The following is a 27,675-nucleotide window of genomic DNA, read 5'->3' on the forward strand; positions in this document are numbered from 1 at the left end:
CATTCAAAAAGTCCACTGTCATCAGGAGCTTATCTACAGCATTCTGTAATGCTGTAGATAAGCCCCCGATGTTACCTGAAAGATAATAAAAATGGGTTAGATTATACTCACCCAGTGGCGGTCCCGCTGCGGTGGGCTTCACTGGTCCGGTCCGGCGCCTCCTATCTTCATTCCATGACGTCCGCTTCTGGTCTTCACACCGTGGCTCTGGCGCAGGCATACTTTCTGTGCCCTGTTAAGGGCAGAGCAAAGTACTGCAGTGTGCAGGCACCGGGAAAGGTCAGAGAGGCCCAGCGCCTGCGCACTGCAGTACTTTGCTCTGCCCTAAACAGGGCCGACAAAGTATGCCTGCACCGGAGCCACACCGTGAAGACCAGAACATAATGTCATAGAATGAAGATAGGAAGCGCCGGACCGGACCAGCGACGCCCTTCGGACCGGACTGCAGCGGGACCGCCCCTGGGTGAGTATAATCTAACCTCTTTTTATCATCTTTCTGGTAACATCGGGAGCTTATCTACAGCATTACAGAATGCTGTAGATAAGCCCCTGATAACTGGGCTTGGCTCACCTTCCATTTTGGGGGTGACAGGTTCCCTTTAAAGTTTTTTACATAGCTTGCCATTTTTATGGACAGTTTAAGTAGAAATGTTTAAAAATGTAAAACTCAAGGATATTTTATTAAAAAAAAATGTTTTTTGTCTTGGCAGATGACTGTACCAGGAGATCAGAGGGACAGCTGACATCTTCAATTTTTAAATCTGATAATCTTGAGATCCTACAAGATACAACTAAAGTGATTGCTGTTACTCCAGATATATCGACATCCATTTACAGCAAAGATCTGTCATCCGATCCTATGAAACAGGTCCCATCTTCTGATTCATTACTGACTACTAAGGAAAATCAAAGTCAAAATCAAAGAGGCATTAAAAAACAAACTGCTCCTAAAGCAAAGAAGTCATTTTCATGTTCAGAATGTGGGAAATGTTTTAACAAGAAATCAGATTTGGTTAAACACTGTAGAATTCACACAGGGGAGAAACCTTTTTCCTGTTCAGAATGTGGGAAATGTTTTAATCAGATATCGGTTCTTGATATCCACCAGAGAGCTCACACAGGGGAGAAGCCTTTTTCCTGTTCAGAATGTGGGAAATGTTTTAACCTGAAAGGGAGTCTAGTTAGTCACCAGAGAACTCATACAGGGGAGAAGCCTTTTTCCTGTTCAGATTGTAGGAAATATTTTAACCAGAAAGGGAGTCTAGTTAGTCACCAGAGAACTCATACAAGGGAGAAGCCTTTTTCCTGTTCAGAATGTGGGAAATGTTTTAACCAGAAAGGGAGTCTAGTTAGTCACCAGAGAACTCGTACAGGGGAGAAGCCTTTTTCATGTCCAGAATGTGGGAAATGTTTTAACCAGAAAACACTTCTTGTTAGACATCAGAGCAGTCACACAGGACAGAAGCCTTTTTCCTGTTCAGAATGTGGGAAATGTTTTAACCAGAAATGGCTTCTTGTTAGACATCAGAGCAGTCACACAGGGGAGATGCCTTTTTCCTGTTCAGAATGTGGGAAATGTTTAGCCAGAAAGGGAGTCTAGTTAGCCACCAGAGAAATCACACAGGGGAGAAGCCTTTTTCCTGTTCAGAATGTGGGAAATGTTTTAACCATAAAGGGAGTCTAGTTAGCCACCAGAGAACTCACACAGGGGAGAAGCCTTTTTCCTGTTCAGAATGTGGGAAATGTTTTAGCCAGAAAGGGAGTCTAGTTAGCCACCAGAGAAATCACACAGGGGAGAAGCCTTTTTCCTGTTCAGAATGTGGGAAATGTTTTAAATGGAAAGCGCTTCTTGTTAGACATCAGAGCAGTCACACAGGGGAGATGCCTTTTTCATGTTCAGAATGTGGGAAATGTTTTAACCAGAAAACACTTCTTGTTAGACATCAGAGCAGTCACACAGGACAGAAGCCTTTTTCCTGTTCAGAATGTGGGAAATGTTTTAACCAGAAATGGCTTCTTGTTAGACATCAGAGCAGTCACACAGGGGAGATGCCTTTTTCCTGTTCAGAATGTGGGAAATGTTTTAACCAGAAATGGCTTCTTGTTAGACATCAGAGCAGTCACACAGGACAGAAGCCTTTTTCCTGTTCAGAATGTGGGAAATGTTTTATCCAGAAATCAGGTTTGGTTAATCACCGTAGAATTCACACAGGACAGAAGCCTTTTTCCTGTTCAGAATGTGGGAAATGTTTTACCCACAAAGAGAATCTTGTTAGACACCAAATAACTCACACAGGGGAGAAGCCTTTTTCCTGTTCAGAATGTGGGAAATGTTTTAACCAGAAATGGCATCTTGTTACACATCAGAGCAGTCACACAGGGGAGAAGCCTTTTTCCTGTTCAGAATGTGGGAAATGTTTTAGCCAGAAAGGGAGTCTAGTTAGCCACCAGAGAACTCACACAGGGGAGAAGCCTTTTTCCTGTTCAGAATGTGGGAAATGTTTTAGCCAGAAATGGAGTCTAGTTAGCCACCAGGGAACTCACACAGGGGAGAAGCCTTTTTCCTGTTCAGAATGTGGGAAATGTTTTAAATGGAAAGCGCTTCTTGTTATACATCAGAGCAGTCACACAGGGGAGAAGCCTTTTTCCTGTTCAGAATGTGGGAAATGTTTTAACCAGAAATGGCTTCTTGTTAGACATCAGAGCAGTCACACAGGACAGAAGCCTTTTTCCTGTTCAGAATGTGGGAAATGTTTTATCCAGAAATCAGATTTGGTTAAGCACCATAGAATTCACACAGGACAGAAGCCTTTTTCCTGTTCAGAATGTGGGAAATGTTTTACCCTCAAAGAGAGTCTTGTTAGACACCAAATAACTCACACAGGGGAGAAGCCTTTTTCCTGTTCAGAATGTGGGAAATGTTTTAACCAGAAATGGCATCTTGTTAGACATCAGAGCAGTCACACAGGGGAGAAGCCTTTTTCCTGCTCAGAATGTGGGAAATGTTTTAAATGGAAACAGCTTCTTGTAAGACATCAGAGCAGTCACACAGGGGAGAAGCCTTTTTCGTTTTCTTAATGTGGGAAATGTTTTACTTGGAAATCAACTGTTGATAAACATCAGAGATGTCACATAGGGGAGAAGCCTTTTTTATGTTCATAATGTTGGAATAGTTTTAACCAAAACTTAATCTTCTTAAAGGGGTTGTCTCTTGTCATTCCTCATGTTTGCTGACAAAAGGATAAAATTAAACTTTATTAATTCTAAATGTAAAACTATACCCATAATTCACGCCCTGAAGGTTAGTCAGTAGGTGACTAATAGAAAAAACATGTACCCCACAGTTCAGTATATTGGGTGAGGTGACGTATACACACTCACTCTCCAAGCCTCTCATTTCTATGGGTTTCATCATCCTCACCAAAGGCGACTCATCAGGAGACTATTTAATATTGACCTATATTGAAGCGAGACTAGACAAAAAAAAACCAAAATCAGGTATCATGTTATCTGAAACAGTCAGAAAACCAGCCACATATTGGCAGATCCCAGACCTGAAACTATATACTTCGTAAGTTTATAAGCCACTCCAGTGCCAGGAATAGATAGTATGTGACAATCACTACTGATGTTTGCTGATATGCTAATTATGCATTGTATTATGGATCCAGTTTGTTGACTTTTAAAGCAGAGAGGATAAAATTATGCAAATAGTTTAAATCAAGTAATGCTACTTGATCCCATCTTCATTCTTACCTTTTATGTAAATAATGAATGAGGGACACTTGCTAAGGGCCCCGTCTCACATAGCGAGATCGCTAGCGAGATCGCTGCTGAGTCACAAGTTTTGTGACGCAACAGCGACCTCCATAGCGATCTCGCTATGTGTGACACGTACCAGCGATCAGGCCCCTGCTGCGAGATCGCTGGTCGTGTCGGAATGGCCTGGACCTTTTTTTGGTCGTTGAGGCCCCGCTGACATCGCTGAATCGGTGTGTGTGACACCGATCCAGCGATGTCTTCACTGGTAACCAGGGTAAACATCGGGTTACTAAGCGCAGGGCCGCGCTTAGTAACCCGATGTTTACCCTGGTTACCAGCGTAAATGTAAAAAAAACCAAACAGTACATACTCGCCTTTCGGTGTCCAGGTCCCTTGCCGTCTGCTTCCTGCTCTGACTGAGCAGCCGTACAGTGAGAGCGCAGCGGTGACGTCACCGCTGCGCTCTGCTCTCACTGTACGGCCGGATCTCAGTCAGAGCAGGAAGCAGACGGCAAGGGACCTGGACACCGAAAGGCGAGTATGTACTGTTTGTTTTTTTTGGTAACCAGGGTAAACATCGGGTTACTAAGCGCGGCCCTGCGCTTAGTAACCCGATGTTTACCCTGGTTACCCGGGTGCTGCAGGGGGACTTCGGCATCGTTGAAGACAGTTTCAACGATGCCGAAGTCGTTCCCCTGATCGTTGGTCGCTGGAGAGAGCTGTCTGTGTGACAGCTCCCCAGCGACCACACAACGACTTACCAACGATCACGGCCAGGTCGTATCGCTGGTCGTGATCGTTGGTAAATCGCTATGTGAGACGGGGCCTTAAGTCTAAAAATAAGATACATGCCTCTGTATAAAGAGACTGAGAGAGAAACAGCCAGTAAGATTCTTCCAAGACATCCATACATCTAAAAAGGACCAGAGACAGGACAGCAGCCATTTTACACCATGGCTCCATTACGAGGGACACGGATCTAGCATTCTATAAGGAACAACCTAGGGGTTTTCAGCCTTGGTTGGAAGAATGCAGATCTCCATTGACCATCTCTGAACCATGGATACGTTTGGAGAAGCCAGGTTGTGATCCTCGGATCAACTGGCCTTGTACCTTGTATGGACTCAATAGACTGTCATCTTCCTACACTTGTTACCTTCTCTCTTCGTGCGTGCCACTGGTAGAGTAACCAAGTAAAAAAGGCAGCACACTGCAGCGCTAAGACATGCAAACATGAAACATGAAAACTGAACTGCAATACTGCACTAGAAATATGAAAAATGAGAATATGAGTCTAGGAAGAGGTTTTCACAGGTACCCATTCACATGGAGACGTTTATTCTCAGCGAGGTAGGCAAGCGTAGGACCTGATATAAGAGAGATTCCGTAAAGGGGCTATCAGGTACACATAAAAATGGCCATTTTTAAGCGCTAAACGCTCTCATTTTTCATATTTCTAGTGCAGTATTGCAGTTCAGTTTTCATGTTTCATGTTTGCATGTCTTAGCGCTGCAGTGTGCTGCCTTTTTTACTTGACTGTATATGAGTTGGTTACTCTAGGTTCAGCACCTGTTCACACTTAGTCTATGTATGGATGTGACGGTCAGTTTTTTCAAATATACTGGTAGAGTAACCGACCCTGGAAGATGAAGCCAGTTTGTGATCCTCGGATCAACTGGCCTTGTATGGACTGTCATCTTCCTATGCTAGCCTCGCTGTGTGCGTGCCACTGGTAGAGTAACCGACCCTGGAAGATGAAGCCCGTTTGTGAACTGGCCTTGTATGGACTGAATGGATTGTCATCTTCCTATGCTAGCCGTTGCCTCCTCTCTGTGTGTGTGCCACAGGTGGGTTAGCGACCGTGGAAGATCTGAAGTCACGGCTACTATTATCCCGGAAGAGCGAGACTCTGTAATGTGTCCCATCTTGGGTACTGTGCTGGGACTGTAAAATGTGCTATCTGCCTGTTTTGTGGTACAATAAAGCTTTGCCACACTGCTTTACCCTCATCCTGTGTTGTCTCAGTAGCATTTTGCCCATGTTAAAAGGAGAGCGGGAGTTTGGCGGGACGATCCCTTGTCCATGCTGTTTCGGCTAGCAGTCAGTGCTCCTAGCAATCTGGCAGTGACCACCATAGAGGTCTGCTGGAGATATAGTTAAGACAAGAAAATATAATTAGTATAAACCATGTGTAGCTATAAAAATTCAGGCAAATGTCAAATGTTATAGCTCCATCTAATGGCTATGTGCAAAAGTGCCATCATAGAGTAGAATGTATCCTAAGAGATGAGATTAAGTGCACCGTATAAGATAACTACATACAGGGGTGAACCTAGCCTCTGCTGCCGGAGATGAACTGCGCCCCCCGTAGTAAAATCAGTCCCAATAAATCTGGCTTACTATTCACCAGCCTATCCTGACGCACATGTAAAATACATACACTGTCACATAGGAATATATTGTGAACATCGATCTTTACACTTGTAGAGAATAAAGGATGTTTATTACGAGCCCTCTTGGTAACTACTCCTGGCCTTTCCATCATAATATATATCTATAGCTCAGAAATCTGTATACAGATCGTTTACCATCAGAATGATTAATACCAGCTCCTCCAACCTTTCCCATCCTGTCCAGGGGGAGGCTGGCCTGGGCCCGTTATTGGCCATGGCTGGAATTACAGCCTATCGGCAACTTACCGCTGCTGAATCTCTATCAGATGATTTCTAACTTGTACTAGAGAACTGACATCATGTCCGTTACATCTACATCACTGCGCAAATTACTAAGTGAGCCCGATCCAGCAGGTAGAGACTCGTCACAGCGCAGCTTTCATCTTACTACAGCGGGTTACAACAATTAAAGCGGTGCTGTGATTGGTTGCTATGGGCAACAAAGACTTTTTCTCTTAGGCCCATGATGTGGCAAGCCACAGCACAATTTACAATATAGTGCTGCACAATCAGGATATCTTCAGCCATTTTCTTTAACCCAAAATACTTTTTAACCCCTTTTTGGCATCTGACGTAATATTCCGTCCATGTGACCTGGGCCTGTCTGACCAGGTGCGTAATATTACGTCATCACAATTGGCCATGCACACTGGGTGCGTGCGATCACCACAGGTGACAGCTGATTCTGACAGCTGACACCCGGCGCTAGGGTGGCAGGAGCAGTCACAGACGCTCCCGGCACTTTAACCCCTGAAATACTGCAATCGAACACGAGCGCAGCATTCCGGAAGCTGACAGCCCCTCTGCCTTTGGGTCGGAGACCCCGCGGCGTAACGCGGCTCCAGATCGTTGCCATGGTGAGTCAATATCATCATGACGACATCCGGGTCACCACAGCTGGGGAACCTGGCGATCATGCGCAGTGCATGTCAGGAAGTCTCCCCGTGTAAGTGCAGCAGCGCTGACAGCTTCTATGGTGGTGATGCTGCTTCATCTGCATGCTATAGGAGTGATCAGCCTGCAAAAAATTATTGTCCCACAGTGGGACAAGGTAAAAAGTTAGAATTTTTCTTTTTTTAAATAATTGTAAAAATATATTTTTTTTATTCTAAAATAATAATTAAAAATCAATATATATTCTATCTCTAAATAAATATTTGAATGAAAAAAAAAATCTAAACAATAAAAATACACATATTTGGTAACGCCGCGACCTATAAAACTATCCCACCAGTTGTTCTGTCATCCTCAACTTTGTGCTAAAGAAAAGCGACTTGACAGACAGCTAAACTCCTGTCTATGCATTGAGGTAGACGCAGGGGGTCCGATACAACTTTTTTTGATAGGATCAGTGTAAAACTATAAGAAAAAATGAAAGTACTCAGTACAAGGCATACAACATATCTACATACACCGCATTATGTATGGTAGAGGACATTCACAGTGTAAGTGCACAACATGGCGGTAGTATAAACATCTGTAATATCAAAAGGCTACTTCGATATAAAACATACAGTGGGGCAAAAAAGTATTTAGTCAGTCAGCAATAGTGCAAGTTCCACCACTTAAAAAGATGAGAGGCGTCTGTAATTTACATCATAGTTAGACCTCAACTATGGGAGACAAACTGAGAAAAAAAAATCCAGAAAATCACTGTCTGTTTTTTTATCATTTTATTTGCATTTTATGGTGGAAAATAAGTATTTGGTCAGAAACAAACAACAAGATTTCTGGCTCTCACAGACCTGTAACTTCTTCTTTAAGAGTCTCCTCTTTCCTCCACTCATTACCTGTAGTAATGGCAACTGTTTAAACTTATCATCAGTATAAAAAGACACCTGTGCACACCCTCAAACAGTCTGACTCCAAACTCCACTATGGTGAAGACCAAAGAGCTGTCAAAGGACACCAGAAACAAAATTGTAGCCCTGCACCAGGCTGGGAAGACTGAATCTGCAATAGCCAACCAGCTTGGAGTGAAGAAATCAACAGTGGGAGCAATAATTAGAAAATGGAAGACATACAAGACCACTGATAATCTCCCTCGATCTGGGGCTCCACGCAAAATCCCACCCTGTGGGGTCAGAATGATCACAAGAACGGTGAGCAAAAATCCCAGAACCACGCGGGGGACCTAGTGAATGAACTGCAGAGAGCTGGGACCAATGTAACAAGGACTACCATAAGTAACACACTACGCCACCATGGACTCAGATCCTGCAGTGCCAGACGTGTCCCACTGCTTAAGCCAGTACATGTCCGGGCCCGTCTGAAGTTTGCTAGAGAGCATTTGGATGATCCAGAGGAGTTTTGGGAGAATGTCCTATGGTCTGATGAAACCAAACTGGAACTGTTTGGTAGAAACACAACTTGTCGTGTTTGGAGGAAAAAGAATACTGAGTTGCATCCATCAAACACCATACCTACTGTAAAGCATGGTGGTGGAAACATCATGCTTTGGGGCTGTTTGTCTGCAAAGGGGCCAGGACGACTGATCCGAGTACATGAAAGAATGAATGGGGCCATGTATCGTGAGATTTTGAGTGCAAACCTCCTTCCATCAGCAAGAGCATTGACGTTGAAACATAGCTGGGTCTTTCAACATGACAATGATCCAAAGCACACCGCCAGGGCAACGAAGGAGTGGGTTCGTAAGAAGCATTTCAAGGTCCTGGAGATCTCCAGATCTCAACCCTATAGAAAACCTTTGGAGGGAGTTGAAAGTCCGTGTTGCCAAGCGAAAAGCCAAAAACATTACTGCTCTAGAGGAGATCTGCATGGAGGAATGGGCCAAAATACCAACAACAGTGTGTGGCAACCTTGTGAAGACTTACAGAAAACTTTTGACCTCTGTCATTGCCAACAAAGGATATTTTACAAAGTATTGAGATGAAATTTTGTTTCTGACCAAATACTTATTTTCCACCATAAAATGCAAATAAAATGATAAAAAAACAAACAATGTGATTTTCTGGATTTTTTTTTCTCAGTTTGTCTCCCATAGTTGAGGTCTACCTATGATGTAAATTACAGACGCCTCTCATCTTTTTAAGTGGTGGAACTTGCACTATTGCTGACTGACTAAATACTTTTTTGCCCCACTGTATATAGATCAGAGTAGCTATATAATACAACATGGTGAGCTCTAACAAGGGGAAAACAATAACTCACCGACTGTGCTATGTGGAGGTAACAACCAGATGGGCTGAAAATCAGGGAGAGATAATCAGCATGTCAGCATCATGAGGCCAAAACGGCTGCTGGAGAAGAAGGGGGCAAGACTAATGCAGAGGCTGATGGGAAACTACGGAGGCCTTGATGAGCCGTAAAGATTGAATTGCACAGTAAGCAATGAAACAGAAAGTAAACTACAAGGAGAACATTGTTGGATAAGTTATCACAATATACCACACTTCAATAATACAAAGCATTGTAAACTGATTATATGCATTTGTATATAGGCTTGACACTCCCCGTCTGTTGTCCAGTGGAAACAGTTTTCCGTTTTGCTTGGGGATCTTGATCTCCACCTTTCAGACCTGTCCATCTTGACTTGGGAAGAGTTTGGTTACCAGTCCTAGAGTCCACTTGATCCTTTTAGACTGAGTGTTTCCAGGTTCCATATTGGGCTTACTAGCTTGCCATTTGTCTCTTGTCTGTAACGTAGAAACTGCACTCATCAAAGTGACCAATGACCTTCTGACAGCAAAATCTAACGGTGACCACTCTCTGCTCATTCTTCTCGACATCTCTGCAGACTCTCCTACTCTCTAGGCTCCAGGCACTGGGCATTAAGGACACTGCTCTCTCCTGGTTCTCCTATCTTTCTGACCGCTCCTTCAGTGTTCTGTTCACTGGCTCCACTTCATCTCCTCTTCCTCTCACTGTCGGGGTACCTCAAGGCTCAGTCCTTGGCCCCCTTTTCTTCTCCCTCTACACAGCCCCAATGGGACATACCATCAACAGATTTGGCTTTCAGTACCATCTTTACGCTGATGGCACACAACTATACAACCTCTGGCAAAAATTATGGAATCACCGGCCTTGGAGGATGTTCCTCAGAATTGAGTGATTCCATAATTTTCCGCCTATGCTTGGTTAAAAAAAAGTAACCATTACTGACTACCTCATTTTTTGTTCTTGATTTCTTTTAGTGTTTCTTAAAGCCAGAAAGTTGCCGTTTGAAATGACTTTAGTTTTGTGCCATGTCTGTGATCTGCTTTTTTTCTACAAAAGTAAACAACTGATTGAACATCCTCCAAGGCCGGTGAATCCATAATTTTTGCCAGGGGTTGTACATGTCATCCCTGACCTTACCTCCGCTGTACTACAGAATGCCAGTGACTATCTGCAGTCTCCAACATTATGTCCGCTCTCTATCTGAAGCTCAATGTCTCCAAAACCGAACTTCTTCTGATCCTCCCATCTACTAACCTCTCTAAATCTGACGTTTCCCTCTCCATGGGTGGCACCATAATAGCACCCCGGCAGCAGGCGCGCTGTCTGGGTGTTATGTTTGACTCCGATCTATCCTTCACATCTCATGTACAATCTCTTGCCCACTCGTGCCGCTTACACCTAAAGAACATCTCTAGAATCTGCCCTTTTCTCACTATAGAAACAACATAAACCCTCACTGTCGCCCTGATCCACTCCTGCCTGGACTACTGCAATGCTCTATTAATTGGCCTCCCCCTCACTCGACTTTCCCCTCTCCAGTCTATCCTTAATGCAGCAGCCAGGGTTGTCCATCTGGCTAATCGTTACTCGGACGTGTCCGCTCTTCGCCAGTCATTACACTGGCTGCCCATTCATTACAGGATACAATTCTAAGTACTTGTTCTCACCCACAAAGCTCTCCACAGTGCGGCACCCCCTTACATCTCCCTCATTTCTGTCTATCGGCGTAGCCGACCACTGCACTCTGCAAATGACTTTTGACTAACCTCTGCACTAATCCGTACCTCCCACTCCCGACTCCAAGACTTCTCCCGTGCTGCGCCAATCCTCTGGAATGCTCTACCCCAAGATATTAGGACCATCCACAACTTGCATAGTTTTAGGCGCTCGCTCAAAACACATTTGTTCAGAGCGGCCTATCATGTTCACTAATCAGTCATTTTATGTTTGTGTGTAGCCCATTCACTATCTCCATCTACCTCCCACCCCCTGAAGATGGCCGGACCATCATTGTAAATACATCATTGTAACTACACACCTGTACTTTGTATCCCCCCCTCCTCATTGTAGAGTGTAAGCTCTCACGAGCAGGGGCGGCTTATTGTGCTCTAATTATTAGATTTCTGTTCTGCTGTAACGTCTATTGTATGTACAAGTCCCCTCTATAATGTAAAGCGCTGCGGAATATGTCAGCGCTATATAAATAAAGATTATTATTATTCATTGTAAGAATCTAGGGCAATAAATATGAGCCTCTGTGTTAATATTAATGAGGTTTTCTGGTATTTTTAAAAAATTTAGGGAACATAAAGTGTTACAGAAAGTGTTTAATTTTTTGTGATTGACAGCTGACATCTTGCTGCACTTGTTTTGCAGAGTTTTCATTTTTCAGTGACCTTTTACAGAGTAATTTCATACAAAACCGACTTATTGCACAAAAGGCCATTATGCGGCTCATTGTCCCTTTCTCTCCCAGGGTTACATCATTCTGGCTCCCTACAGACTGCACACGTTTTATGGAGTAATCCTCTAAGTAAAGCTTAAAGAGTAACTAAACTATTTGTTATGGAATTCGCCTCCAGACATGCTACTTTAGAAGAGATCGGTACACTATACTCCAATAGTTTCTATATGAGAATTTCCTTGTCTGAGTACAAGAGTAGAGAGCAGGCATGGAAAGCAATGTATACTGGTTGGTTACAGTGTACCGATCTAGCCGAGCAGCATTTAAAAGGTGCTTCTAAAGGAGCACGAACTGTGCATTGTCACTGCACTGCAGCATAGTGTATAAATGGGGAATTGTGGGCAGCATGAATCAGAGCCTGGCTGCACAATGGAGCGTTTCAAAGAGAAGAAGCTTTATCAATCTGTCCGGGAAACCTCGTGTATATGGGGGAGACCTGTCAGTCACCGCTGGACTAGTTTGGTCTCCGGCTATGATCCCCGGCAGGATCTTTCAAGTATCTTTTCTCTGACATAATGGCGTACTTCAGAGCAATCTATTCCTGACTCTGATTCATGTTGCCCACAGTTTGCTCAGCATGAATCAGATGACAGGTTCCCTGTAAGGCAAACGTCGTAAAATAAGGCGACATGCACATTTGTGTCCTGACATTCTGGTTATCTATTACCTTTTCTGGACCAGATAAAAGGAATTAATGTCCAAAATGGATTTGTGGCCTAAGTAATGCATGCGTGAAAGTAGCCTTAGGGAAGGGGAGTGACCAAACTCTCTCTCCTCTGAAGCCGCTCACCACACTGTAGTAGTGTAACCAGCGGCATCAGTGGACAGGATGGAAACCGTGCCGGGCCACTGTGTGCGGGTACAGCTGGCAGCAGGCACATATTCAGACAGTGCTCGCCCCATCATATGCACACATGCCAGTCACATTCAGACAGTGCTCGCTCTGGGAAGCGTGCTGATCAGTCCGAAGCATGGAAGTCGCCTAATATGCCAAAGAGGTGGCCTTATAGCCCAGAGAATAGTTGGCTACACCAGGGGTACACTGCAGCCCCATCATATGCACATAAAGTTATTCCTTCAGGTACTCTACTAGTAGCAGGCACAGTGCTATTATGGGTTTTATAGCTACTAAGTCCCCTACAACACTGTATAGCCCATTTATAATGTATTTTGGGGTGACAAACACCTTTTAAATGTTTGCTGCGTCAAGGGGACCTGTAATTGGTTGAACACTCATTCTGTGCTGACAGACTTGCTTTAAAGTGACACTCCTCTTCCTCCACAGCACATGTAACTGCACAATTCTAATGCATAGTCATCATACCTAATGGCCTTTACTCTCCTGCTGCTCCATCCATGTCTGACATCAGTACCCTATTGTCTTCATGCCCCAAAATAGCTGTTCCCCATGAATTGGGTCCCCCAATCACCTTTTATCGGGATCACTGTGGTAAATTGGTACCATGGCTTCCCAGCCATGCCATCGGTGTGAGACGCACCAGTGCCGATAAACATGTTGGTTTCTCCATCCAAGGGCAGAGAATGGCAGGAGGGCCAGGTTCAGACTTTGCACAGCTTCCCCCCATGAATCTGCAGTGGCCAATGTGGACAAGAAGAAAATGATGTACCAATGGTAAATAAGTAAAGATCAGCAGCAGAGCGGAGGGCTTTCGGTACAGTGACAATATATTAGAAATGTATCATTACAGTTAACATGGGGGGAGTGTAGGTCGCTTTAGAGGGGTTGTTTGCTGACATTTTTTAGGCATGGATGACTAGAAGAGCACATTGGATTCTTCTTGGTTAGCATCTTCCTTTAGTCACCGGCTGTGGCAGCCAATCACAGGCTTCAGTTGACCTGTTAATATCTGGATGCCAGGAATATTACTTCTGAAGCTGGCGCAGACCTCCAGAGCAGCCTGCAAACTGTCCACTGGGTGACCGAAGGTGAGTTTATTTGTTTAATATTTTGTTTTTCCTGTTGGTTATTTTGAAAGCATCCATGCTTAAATAAATGTTCTCAGCCCTGGACAACCATGAGGTCCAATGGGCATTTTAAGGCTGCGGTCACATATGGGTCAAGGCTTTTGAACATGAATCTGGGCAGAGTGAATGGAAGTTATTGCAGCAGGTCATACTTCATCGTCAGCCTGGGGAAATCTCAGCACAGGAAAGTTTCCCATATTTATTGTGAAGATAACGCACAAGTTGTAACAACCTGTAAAAATACTACAGGCTTAGTAATCGCACGATGAACTAATAACTGCTGATAAAGTCGCCCGTATGGAACGATGCCACCTGCAGAAATTAAACACGGATGGCACCGGCTTTTTTACTCCTCCTTCCTTTTCCAGATTACTGGCAGTGGTGGTATTATTCTTTTGGATCTATGTACCTTGTTTCTTTCCTCTGCTTGATTATAAATGTCTATCAGTTTAGTGACTGTTTCACGTTAAGGGAGCAGGGAAGTCTGCCTATATTAACGAGTGGTCTCTAGGCTTATAATCAGCTTCCTATCTGGTTAGCTTTTGCTACATCCAGTATATGTTTGCTTTTTGTTGTTGTGTCATGTCACTTTAATAGTCTTATTAAATGTGATGTTTTCGGTTCCCATTTTTTACTATTTTCTATTATCCACCATCCAACCAACAACCTTTTCCCACTGCTCTGGCTCCAATACTGCTGTCCTGCTGTGGTGCCCTAGTAATTGGGACAGGAGGGTCGAGCCAGCAGATGTGGGTGTTTGTTGTGGCCCACTGTCATCTTGTCCACAGCCTCGACCTCTGCATGCACCATCACCATCACGTCCACTTCCCATCCCTTGCCACGCGCCTTGCCGATATTAAATGGACTACAATATTTTCCACATTCACTACAAATGGCTGAATTTGGAGCGAAATTATATGTGATCCGTGTGCGGGAAAACCACAGTTTAACCCCTTACTGACCTCGGACGGGATAGTACATCCGATGTCAGCTCCCCTGCTTTGATGCAAGGCTCCATGGTGAGCCCGCATCAAAGCCTGGACATGTCAGCTGTTTTGAACAACTGACATGTGTCAAACGCAGACAGCGGCATTTAACTACCGCATCCAGCCGGGCAGCCGGAAATGACGTCATCGCCGACCCCCGTCACATGATCGGAGGTCGGCGATGCTTCAGAATGGTAACCATAGAGGTCCTTGAGACCTCTATGGTTACTGATCTCCGGCAGCTGTGAGCGCCTCCCTGTGGGCGGCGCTCACAGCACTCCTGATTTTCTGCTACATAGCAGCGAACAGCAGATCGCTGCTATGTAGCAGAGCCGATCGTGCTGTGCCAGCTGCTAGCCTCCCATGGAGGCTATTGAAGCATGGCAAAAGTTTTAAAAAAAATGTGAAAAAAATAAAAAAATATATAAAAGTTTAAATCACCCCCCTTTCGCCCCAAAATAAATCAATAAAAAAAAAATCAAACCTACACATATTTGGTATCGCCACGTTCAGTATCGCCTGATCTATCAATAAAAAAAAAGCATTAACCTGATCGCTAAATGGCGTAACGAGAAAAAAATTTGAAACGCCAGAATTACGTTTTTTTGGTCGCCGCGACATTGCATTAAAATGCAATAACGGGCGATCAAAAGAACGTATCTGCACCAAAATGCTATTAAAAACGCCAGCTCGGCACGCAAAAAATAAGCCCTCACCTGACCCCTGATCACGAAAAATGGAGACGCTACGAGTATTGGAAAATGGCGCAATTTTTTTTTTTTTTTCAAAGTTTGGAATTTTTTTTCACCACTTAGGTAAAAAATAACCTAGTCATGTTAGGTGTCTATGAACTCGAAATGACCTGGAGAATCATAATGGCAGCTTAGTTTTAGCATTGAGTGAACGTAGCAAAAAAGCGAAACAAAAAACAAGTGTGGGACTGCACTTTTTTTGCAATTTCACTGCACTTGGAATTTTTTTCCCGTTTTCTAGTACACGACATGGTAAAACCAATGATGTCGTTCAAAAGTGCAACTCGTCCCGCAAAAAATAAGCCCTCACATGGCCAAATTGATGGAAAAAAAAAAAAGTTATGGCTCTGGGAAGGAGGGGAGTGAAAAACGAAAACGGGAAAATGGAAAATCCCAAGGTCATGAAGGGGTTAAAATATCTGCCCTGTAGGTAACAATATTTTTTTTAGCAAACTGGTGTCAATAACTAGGGTAACACACAGCAAAAACAGTTCAATGAAACCTCAAATGCCACAATTTGTAGCCCACAGATAGGTGAGGCGTGTCACGGAGATACCACACTGTAATATATGTGACCTGTATTTTATTTTTCGGCCAGGAAAATTGTGTCAATAAGTAGGCAATGCACAAAAATAAAAATTCTATGGAGCCCTGAAATGGCACAATATTGAGCGCAATGATATGCGATCCGTGTGCCGTACAAAACTCAGTTTACAATATCTGCCCTGTTACTAAATATTTTTTGGGCAGCAAATTTGGTGTCGAGAAATTGGATAAGACACTCCAAAAAAAATGTTACAGTACCACAAAAAATGGCAGAATTTTCTCCGCACTCAGATGTGATCGCTGGGACGGGCAAACCCGTGTAAAATAGCTGGATTTTTACACTGAACTATGGAAAGGATCTGGCTGTAGTCTGCAGTGTCAACAAGAAAATGGGGGAAAAAAGGGGCTCTGGATTGCTTTGGAATAAAATAATCAGGATTAAGATGCAAAAAAAATTATTCCTGGCCACTGATACCTGGGGCTATGTATATATGTAATAGGCAGCAGCAGCCAGTAATGGAATGGACCCTCTTGATGTATGCAGTGATATCTATATACCCACATACAGTGCCTGCAGGCCTTGTACTGATATGTATAGAGCCACATACACTCCCCTGCCTACCTAGCACTGCAATCTATATACTCCGGAATTAGTCCTTAGAAGGACTGTTGGTTTAGCTGGATTTGTGGATTCTATGATGGTAGACCCTCACTAACTGAAAACCCCCCACATCTGACCCTATCTCGGCAGAAGCTCTCCCTACACTGTCTGAATCCGGAGCTGAATGTGACGAGCAGGGCAGTGCCAGGTCTCTTATAGACCTGATGATGCTGTGCGGCCAGCCAATCACTGTAATGCCACAACCAACATGGCTACGGCATTACAGTGCGTGGCAGACAATCCCTGCGTGTTTATTGGCTCTCTAAAGAGCGCCAAACATGCAGGGCCGGGACCCGAACTCCCGCCGAGCAAACCCCGAAATGCTCGGTGCTCGCCGAGTACAGCGATGATCGGGCCAGTAACGTCCATTACCAAGTATGCTCGCTCATCACTAGTGTAGTTCGTTCCCCCAGTTTTTCGTTGTCTCTGGCATCCAGAGTGCTCCTCCAATGGATCCTCCATTCTGTAGCCTGAGTGATCAGCCGACGCTCTTTGTATCGCATTATTCCCCTCATCAACAACACCTCCCTCATTTTCCCTCACTCCCATTCACTACACATTCTATCAGCTTCCACCATAGTAGCTGACCCCGATACATGCTCACTAGGTTTATGTCTCCTGTTACCAGAACAGCCGCGATCAGGAACCAACACGCGCTCTTCGAATAGACAGCCGTCACATACAAGATTCAGTCACATTCTTGTGTTGTCAGCACTTCCATTTCTCACTATGTAACACCCCAGGCTGACATTCATTCTTATTACTTACTAACCATTGGGTTACAGATTTGTCTTCTGGTTCTGTGGATTCTTTTCCAATAATCCTATTTTTTCAGTCCAATGCTGATCCATCCAGTTCACTAGTGGTGCACAGCTTTACACCGCTATACCTGTGACTTCAGAACCTTCCAGAACACCAGGTCACATCTCATATAGGAAACTACTGACACAACTCAATAACACCATTTATAAAGGATTTATTTACTGGCAAGAACTTTCTCATTCACATCACATACATGTTTATTCCTTCTTTTAGGTGACCTCAGATAATTCAGAAGTACTTTTTAATATAATTAATGTATGTAAATGTTTCTAGTTTTTTTCATGAAACATAATTATTTTTATTTGATGGATTTTCTCATGAACTTTGACATATCGTGCTTTGTTTGGCTTTCTTTTCCGAAAAGAAACTGCATATGAAACGTTCCAAGCTTGACATGTTCATCCGCTATCAGGTTTTGTCCTGAGGAAGAGGTCCTGCGTGACTCTGAAACGCGATGACTTTGAAAACCTATTTGAATAAACGTTTTTAAGTAAATCTCCATATCTGATAGTCTTCATCAGCAGTGCAGGTACAGACACATTATACCCGGATCAGCTATTCTGCTCGGTCTTTGGCCCCGTGTCCTGCAGCAGCTGATTTATGCATTGAACATGTTGCTGAGGTGCCGCTCTATCAGGTGAGTGTAATACTCCTCTATTTTCATTACATCTTGTTATCAGATAAGACCCTATTTTTCACTTGTTCCTCAATATCTCGACTACAAGGAATCTCTGTAAGGCCGGCCTCACACTCAGCGTATAAAAATATGGTCCGTTTTTTACGGCCGTAATACACAGAAAAGTCCCCAAAATAGTGATCCGTAGTCAGGGTGTGTCAGTGTATTTTGCGCATGGCATCCTCCGTATGTAATCCGTATGTCATCCGTACTGCGATATTTTCTCGCAGGCTTGCAAAACCGACATCTAATGGATTTATGTGCTCAAATGTTCGGTAACACATATATACAGTATATATATATATATATATATATGTCATTGAGACACACACATATATATATATTCTGTATTTATATTTACTTCAGCGCGATATATGTGAAAAGCCGTTAATTCAATTGCCGGCTTTTCATTTCTCCTTCCCAAACCTGATAGGATATGAGACATGCTTTACATACAGTAAACCATCTCATATCCCCTTTTTTTTTTGCATATTCCACACTACTAATGTTAGTAGTGTGTATGTGCAAAATTTGGGTGCTGTAGCTGCTAAAATAAAGGGTTAAATGGCGGAAAAAATTGGCGTGGGCTCCCGCGCAATTTTCTCCGCCAGAGTGGTAAAGCCAGTGACTGAGGGCAGATATTAATACCAGGAGAGGGTCCATGGTTATTGGCCCCCCCGGCTACAAACATCTGCCCCCAGCCACCCCAGAAAAGGCACATCTGGAAGATGCGCCTATTCTGGCACTTGGCCACTCTCTTCCCACTCCCGTGTAGCGGTGGGATATGGGGTAATGAAGGGTTAATGTCACCTTGCTATTGTACGGTGACATTAAGCCAGATTAATAATGGAGAGGCGTCAATTATGACACCTATCCATTATTAATCCAATTGTCTGAAAGGGTTAAAAAACACACACACACACATGATTTAAAAGTATTTTAATGAAATAAACACAGGTTGTTTTAGTAGTTTATTGCTCTCTCAATCCACCTGAAGACCCTCGCTTGGCAAAATAATAAACCAACAATATACATACCTTCTGATGAACTGTCAGGTCCCATGAAGTAAATCCATCTGAAGGGGTTAAATCATTTTACAGGCAGGAGCTGTGCTAATGCACTCGCTCGTGCCTGTAAACCCCGGGTGATGAAAGGAAAGCTGGGTGATATATAGTTACCTTGAGTTGCGGTGAGGCGCCCTCTGCTGGATGTCCTCATGAACTGGAGCCTTGGAAAAGTTCCCACACTCGAGTTCATATGAGTTCATCCACCAGAGGGCGCCTCACCGCGACTCAATGTAAGTACAGATCACCCAGCTTTCCTTTCAGCACCCGAGGTTTACAGGCACGAGCGAGTGCATTAGCACAGCTCCTGCCTGTAAAATGATTTAACCCCTTCAGATGGATTTACTTCGTGGGACCTGACAGTTCATCAGAAGGTATGTATATTGTTGGTTTATTATTTTGCCAAGCGAGGGTCTTCAGGTGGATTGAGAGAGCAATAAAATACTAAAACAACCTGTGTGTTTATTTCATTAAAATAATTTTTAATAATGCGTGTGTGTATTTTTTAACCCTTTCAGACAATTGGATTAATAATGGATAGGTGTCATAATTGATGCCTCTCCATTATTAATCTGGCTTAATGTCACTTTACAATAGCAAGATGACATTAACCCTTCATTACCCCATATCCCACCGCTACACGGGAGTGGGAAGAGAGTGGCCAAGTGCCAGAATAGGTGCATCTTACAGATGTGCCTTTACTGGGGTGGCTGGGGGCAGATGTTTGTAGCCAGGGGGGGCCAATAACCATGGACCCTCTCTAGGCTATTAATATCTGCCCTCAGTCACTGGCTTTACCACTCTGGTGGAGAAAATTGCACGGGAGCCCACGCCAATTTTTTCCCACCCAAATTTTGCACATACTCACTATTAACATTAGTAATGTGGAATATGCAAAAAAATAAGGGATATGAGATGGTTTACTGTATGTAAACCATGTCTCATATCCTGTTGGGTTTGTGAAGGGGAAATGAAAAGCCGGCAATTGAATTACCGGCTTTTCACTAACACCACTGCGTATTTCTCGCAAGTCACACTGCTGGTCCGTGTGGAATCCGTATTTTTATCGCCCCCATAGACTTTCATTGGCGATTTTTTTTGCGCAATACGGTGACAAACGCAGCATGCTGCGATTTTCTACGGCCATACAAGACCATATATTACGGATGCGTAATATACGGCAGAAAGGAGATGGGCCATAGAGATTCATTGGGCCGTGTGTAATGCGTGTTTTACGGACGTAGTTTATGCGCTCATACGTCCGTAAAACTCGCTAGTGTGAGGCCGGCCTAAGGCTGAGTGTACATGTTCCGGATTATTTGCGGATTTTTCGCATTTTTTGCTTGTGTTTTCACCATCAAAATGCTTCAAAACCGCTTAAAATACGCATACATATGCATCCCATCATTTATAATGCTTTCCGCAATTTTTGTGCACGTTGCCTTTTTTTGCCGATAAAAACGCATGCGGAAAAATACACAGGATGTTCATTAATTTTGCACATTTTAAATGGATTTCCCACTATATTATTGCATTGGGAACCTCCGGAAAAAAAAACGCAAAAAAACGAGCAAAATACGCGATAAAAACACATGCAGAATTCCTACGGAAAACCTCAGGATTATCTCAGGAAATTTCTGCATACTTTCCAGATGTGTACACATAGCCTTACGCTTTCAGGTTACTTGGTTAGAAGCCATCAAGGACTGCTTGGACCTTAACGGGGTCCGTCTGAAAGCCCAATGCAGAAGCCAAATGTCCTGAGAACTGGACCTGCTGTACCACAAATTGCCATTTCTCCAGGTTAGCAAATAAATAGTTGTCACGTAGAACCTGGAGAACCTGTCTGACACGCTCACCATGCTCCTCCAGAGTACGTGAGGAACTCAATATATCATCCAGGAAAATTACCACAAATCTACCAATCAGTGAGAAAAATATAATTAATGACATTTTCACAGACTGCCGGAGCATTGGTTACCTCAAATTGCAGCATCAAATGTTCAATCTGCCCCTCAGGTGTATTGTGTGCGGTCTTCCATCCGTCACCATGGCGATACGTATAAGGCTATATGCTCCTCTCACGTAAAGTCTGTAAAACCATTTATCTCCAGGTAATTGGCTAAACAGGTCATCAGGTGTAAGGGGTAAAGGACAGGGAAGGTGAGCTGTGATTTTATTACTCTCTCTGAAGTCCAAGCATGGACGCCGCCCTCCATCCTAACAAATAAAAAACAGCGACTGGAGAGGAGCATGGCCGTATATGACCCTTAGGCCGGGAACACACACAACGTATAAAAAAAGGTCAGTTTTTCACGGACGAGAATCGCAATAATGTTAACAAAACAGTGATCCGTGTGCAGTGCGAGGATGCATTTTTCTCGCATCAAATGATCCGTGTGACATCCGTATGCCATCCGTCTTGCGAGATTTTCTCTCAAGCTAGCAAAATGGACATATAACGGTTTTTTCACCTGAAAAAATTTAAATCATCACCAAGAACATTATTTGAGGGCCCTAAAACAGGTGGCAGCCACCAATCTAGGCAGCAGAGTCCCTGCTTGTGTTGGTGCACTTCTGCTTGATGAGCAACATGTCGGATCTACTGACTTTTAACACCACAGAGCGTATGCTTTACAACTGGGTACTTTCCCAATGTTTTGGAGAGCCATACCCAGTCATTGTTGATCCGAGGAGGCGGAGACGGATGTGGGTACATCCACTTATGAAGCAACGGATCAAGAAAGCACATTTCCAACGTCTGTATGCTGCTCTGAAGACAAATCCAGACAAGTTCTTCAACTATTGTCGGATGAGGATCCAAACGTTTGATATTTTGTTGGAGATTTTGCGACCAGGGATTACCAAGAAGGACTCCAGGATGCAAAAATCAATTTCTGCAGAGGAGCGCCTTATCCTTACTTTACGGTATGTATAAATCATCTTGTTCCAAACAATGTTTTGGCTTTAATGGTCTTACCCATGTTGAAAATAAGCTAATTAACTGGTTAGGAAACTTCAACATAATTTAGGCTTATTTTATAATTTTTTATTGTATCGACCATCAAAGCCATCGCATGTCCTTAATGTTTGATGAATCGTGGCATATTATTTATATAATTGTAGTTTTGGCCCAGAGAACACTGTAATGTGTTAATTTTGTATGGTGAAAAAATACTCTTTTTTCTTGTAGCTTCCTTGCCACTGGACTATCATATGCGGCACTGCATTTAGAGTTTTTACTTGGCAAATCGACAATTTTGTGCGGGATACATGCATGGAAATATGGAGAAGACTCCAGCAAGATGTGATGCCTGAGCCGAAAATGTGCGATTGGTTACGGATTGCCCAAGGATTTCAGGACACCTGCCAGTTTCCGCACTGTATTGGGGCTCTGGACGGAAAGCACATCCGTGTGCGTAAGCCGCCGAGTTCAGGGACCCAATTCTATAATTATAAACAGTTTTTCTCTGTAGTGCTGTTGGCCCTAGTCGACAGCAACTACAGGTTTATAATTGTAGATATTGGGGCCTATGGGAGAACTGGAGACTCTGGAGTCTTCAGTTTTTCCATTATGGGTCGGCGGCTGCGCAACAATGATTTGGATGTCCCACCCCCAAGTAACCTACCAGGGGCAAATTTGGATGCAGTGCCTTACATGATGGTAGCAAATGAGGCGTTTCAATTATCAAGGAACATCATGAGGCCCTATCCACGGAGAGGCCTGGACTACTGGCGTAGAATTTTTAATTTGCGCCTTTCCCGCGCCCGCCGTCTGGTAGAGTGTTCATTCGGCATTCTCACAGCAAAATGGCGGGTACTTCAGTCCGCAATACAACTGAGTGAAGGCAATGTCAATGGTGTAATCAAAGCATGTGTTGTTCTTCACAACTTTACTAGATACCATGATTGCCCATCATCTGCTGCTGTTGAAATTGATTATGCTAATACTGTCTTGACTACTCCACGTGTTCTTCCTTCTCGTCGTCAGCCCTCAGGCCTCAAAGTTCGTGATGTGTAAACAAATTATTTTGTGTCACCAGAGGGAGCTACTGATTGGCAAGACAATGCTGTTGTGCTTTAAAGTTTAGTTATATTGTTAGTTAATAAATAGCATAATGTTCATGTTTGAATTGTGTAGTATGTTTCTCCTTAAAAAATCTCTACATTTGTTAAGTTGCCACATCATCTTTGGAGTCCGAAGAATACATAACACTCATATTTTGCAAAACTTTTTTACTGATCAAAGCATATATATATATATATATATATATATATATATATATATATATATATATATATATATATATATATATATATATATTTGCCCAAAACATATTGACATCATATGTAATTGTAGGCATATTAACTAGAGTAAACCAGAAAACAGAACATGCCAATGGCGCAAATAACTTTTCACCTTAAAAAGCATAAATGACCTGCCAAAACGTTGGTTTCAGAAATTACAGGTTCTGGTAGGTTGGGGGTGGCGATGGTGATGGCAGGTGTCCAACATGTGCTGAACTTGGCCTAGGTGGTGGACCAACCAGACTGTCAACCTGTGGTATGGCAGATATATATGAAGGGTGTTGGTGCAAGTTTCTATCCTGTGTGTGAGGTAAAACTTGATGTTGTGGGTAGAAGGGCATCAAGTCCTGTGTACTGTTTTGACCCATTTGGTCATAACCCCCAATCTGGCCATGTCGAGCAGACACATGTTGGGACCAGCCTCCAAACATGTGTCTGTTCAAGTGGTCAGATTGGGCATTTGCTGGATAGTCATTAATTGGCCTGTTTTGGTGTTGTTGGGTGTTTTGGGCAGGCTGTTGTTGTGGAGCTATACGTGGCAAGGGTGGAGCTGCAACTGTTTGGTTTGGTTCCTGTGGAAGGTCTTGCACCGCCAGAATATTTGTAGGTGACATTTGCCACCGTTCAAGGTAGTTGAACACATGAGTGGGGTTGTTTGGGGGTGTTGCCGCATCAATAACAATTTGTAGACAACCTCTGGTCCGCAGTCTGAGCGAGCGTGGAATGGGGCGTAAATAGCGGGCAAGACTGCGGAAGTACGCTTCCTCCCCATCGTCATGTGCAGCCCTGGACAAATAGTCCAACACCCCTGTATCCACTTGCCTCCTGGTGCCAGGGTTAGAAGCCACCCTTCTGCGCCGACCACGGTTTGGTCTTGTAGTAGGCTGTGGTGATGTATCCAGAGCCAAGGTTGGACTGCTGCTCTGGCCTCCTTCCTCAACCTCTGGATTGGCCTTCTGTGTGGCAGAAGACGCTGCTGCTGGTTGTGGTGGTGGTTGGTTGCTGCTTGGTGCTTGCCCTGATGGTCCAGCCATTTCGGAACCTTCACCAATGGGGTCAATCACCAACTCTGAGTCAGATGCAGTCTCTCTTTCTGTCAGATTGGACTCTGTTCTGTATTTCACAAATGATTTTAGATTAAAAAATTAGAAACATATTCACGTTAGAAGATGTGTAAAGATTTTGGGACATGCATGCACTTACGGTCTGAGCTCAATCACCGGTACAAGAAAATTCAACCGATCAAAATAAAGATATTTCCTTTTTTTGGGTGCTGCATCACCACTCCGCCCAGAAACTTGACGTTCACGCTGGTATTGATCCCGGCAACTCCGCCAGCGTCTAGTGACATCATTCACTGCAAAGAATCAAAAGTTGTTTTGGGACTAACAAATAATCTTTATTTTTAGATACCGATAACATATTCTGCAGTGCTTTACAGACATTCTCATTGCTGTCACCAATGGGGCTCCCAATCTAAATTCCCTGGCAGTATGTCTTTGGATTGTGTGAGGAAACCGGAGTGCCCAGAGGAAACCCACGCAAACACGGAGAGAACATACAAACTCTTTGCATATTTTGTCCTTGGTGGAATTTGAACCCAGGACTCATATCCACTGAGCCACCATGTTGGCCAAGCACATAACTACAACAGGTCCAGGGATTTCAATCACACACAGGCCCTGGAGCCTAAGGGGACATAAAACTCCCTTGGTAATATATGAAAGGACTCTAGCTACTATATTTGAACCATATTTGTGTGTCTTGTTAATGTTTTTGTAGCCTCAAACAAGAGTTTTGAACATTTACATCACTCATAAACACACCACATATGATGTGTTCATGCCTAATTTTCTCAGGAACCCAATATAAAAACCCATATTTTTGTAAAGGATGGTACTTAAAAATTTCTTGCTGAACCTCTTGAGGTCGCTCACCAAAATCGGGGAACATGTGGCGACAGATTGACCTCCATGCTGCGTCTTTTCGTGCGCGGTCCGCATAATGTGCGTCGCGTTGGTCCCATAACTCTGGTCTATCATGGACCAGAGCAATCGGCATCTCAACATCAACATTTATATGCCTGGCCATGCTGCTACACAGTACACTCCGTGGAGGCGTGCTTCCTGCTTTGCAATCCAGCGTGGGCCATAAATTAGCCAAAGCTTCCTGATAATGGATGATTCAATTTCCTGTCACCTGGAGAAGTCTTCCGTATTTCTTGCAATGCACACGCATGGTCCGTGTGTAATCCGATTTTTTCTCGCACCCATAGACTTGCATTGGCGAGTCTCGGCTGAGATACGCTGACAATCGCAGCATGCTGCGATTTCACTCGGATCCTGAATACGGCGGAGAAAATATCGGATGATGGGAGCTGCACCATAGGTTAACATTGGGCCGAGTGCTATGCGATTTTTTTATCGCATAGCACTCGTCCGTATTACGGTCTAGTGTGACCCCGGCCCTAGGGCTCATTTCCACATGCAAGGCACACGTCCGTGTCTCGCATGTGGAAACCAAGCTCTGGCGCCGGCACTCTGGAGCGGAGCGTGCAGCTCCATGTGTTCCTATGCGGCCGCATGCTCCGCTCTGGAGTGCGAGATACGGACGTGTGCCTCGCATGTGGAAATGATCCCTTAGCCGGACACTGGAAGGGGTAAATAAGCGAGATTTCGGCATTTTAGCTCCTGGTGTGGAGGCGATAGCACAATCATATGCCGCCATATACTAGACGTCCGGTAACCGGTGATAATCCCCTCATGTGTGGGGTCTATTTGTCTCCAGAGAAATCACACGTTACATTCCACACAGAACATTGTGTAGAAAAGGCGGCGCGAGGTGATTGTGCCAGTAGTGAGGGCGAATAATGGCGGGAATGTCACTGACTGAGGAGAAGTCTCCATGTAGCGTCTTCACTGCGGATCACGTGACCCCTGACTCCTCCCCCTGTGACCTCATCAAAGGTCCTGTGCGCACAGAGCAGCCATATATGAGGAGTGCGGCTCTGCAGGTGGAGGTATGTGGAGATTCCCCAGTACTGAGCGCAGCCGGGGACATTAACCCCTTCTGCACGGAGGAGACTCTTTATAAGAACCATAACGTTGTTGTTCTGTTTCCTGTAATAGATACATACGAGCCAACTATGGAGGACAGGAAGTGAGGGAGCGGAGTGTTCTCCTAGTACAGGGCCCCTTTCTTGGCCCCACACAGTGTGACGATGCTGAAGTTGGTTTCTTATTCAGCAGTTTCTTATTCGGCTATTTTTTATTTTCTGTTTTTTTCAGGTTTTTGTATAAAAATAAACCATTCTGAGTATATAATAATATGCGGTCATGTGTCCTTTTGTGAATACACTTAAAAACAGATACAAAATTTAGAAGGCTGGCACAAAAATGGGCATCAAAGTGGGCACTGAGGTATGGTATTAAAGGTGTTAAATGGCTTTGTGCCACTGATCTGACACCTGACTTGCATACCTAGTGATGCCACACATCAAGTTCCTGTCACTCCAGCCTGGCACAAATGGGTTCTGGGCATCAGAACTGGCATCAAAGTGGGCAGAGAACCAATTTTCACACATGCGAATAAGTAACAGCTATTTTAAAGGGGTTAAATGCCTTTGTGCCACTAATCTAACACCTGATTTACATACCTAGTGATGCCCCACATCAAAGTCAAATCAATTCAGCCTGGCACAAATGGGTTCTGGGCATCAAAACTGGCATCAAAGTGGACAAATCACCCATTTTCACAGATTTGAATAAGTAACAGCTATTGTTAAGGGGTTAAATGCCTTTGTGCCACTGATCTAACACCTGATTAACATACCTAATGATGCCCTACATGAAATGCATGTCAATACAGCCTGGCACAAATGGGTTCTGGGCATCAGAACTGGCATCAAAGGGGGCAAATTGCACATTTTCACAGATTTGAATAAGTAACAGCTATTTTTAAGGGGTTAAATGCCTTTGTGCCACTGATCTAACACCTGATTTACATACCTACTGAT

General features: G+C 43.9%; 2 protein-coding genes across 4 annotated transcripts in view; both read left to right on the forward strand.

Moving 5' to 3' along the window:
- LOC143766886 (uncharacterized) overlaps positions 1–3,787 on the forward strand; it is a 42,879-nt gene extending 39,092 nt beyond the window's left edge. The window contains exons 7-9 of one of the 3 annotated variants that reach the window (XM_077254888.1): positions 711–1,232; positions 1,314–2,956; positions 3,040–3,787. In XM_077254888.1, coding sequence (XP_077111003.1) covers positions 1,567–2,956; positions 3,040–3,113 — 1,464 coding nt within the window. In that variant the 5' untranslated portion in view covers positions 711–1,232; positions 1,314–1,566 and the 3' untranslated portion in view covers positions 3,114–3,787. Of the gene's footprint in view, positions 1–710 lie in introns of those variants that run through there. The other 2 variants (XM_077254886.1, XM_077254885.1) reach the window with 2 other exon arrangements.
- The window catches only part of LOC143768285 (uncharacterized), a 371,133-nt gene that overhangs the window by 276,530 nt on the left and 66,928 nt on the right, over positions 1–27,675 (forward strand). The gene's annotated exons all lie outside the window — the stretch shown is intronic.

This window comes from Ranitomeya variabilis, chromosome 4 (genome assembly GCF_051348905.1).
Source record: "Ranitomeya variabilis isolate aRanVar5 chromosome 4, aRanVar5.hap1, whole genome shotgun sequence".
Lineage (NCBI taxonomy): Eukaryota > Metazoa > Chordata > Amphibia > Anura > Dendrobatidae > Ranitomeya > Ranitomeya variabilis.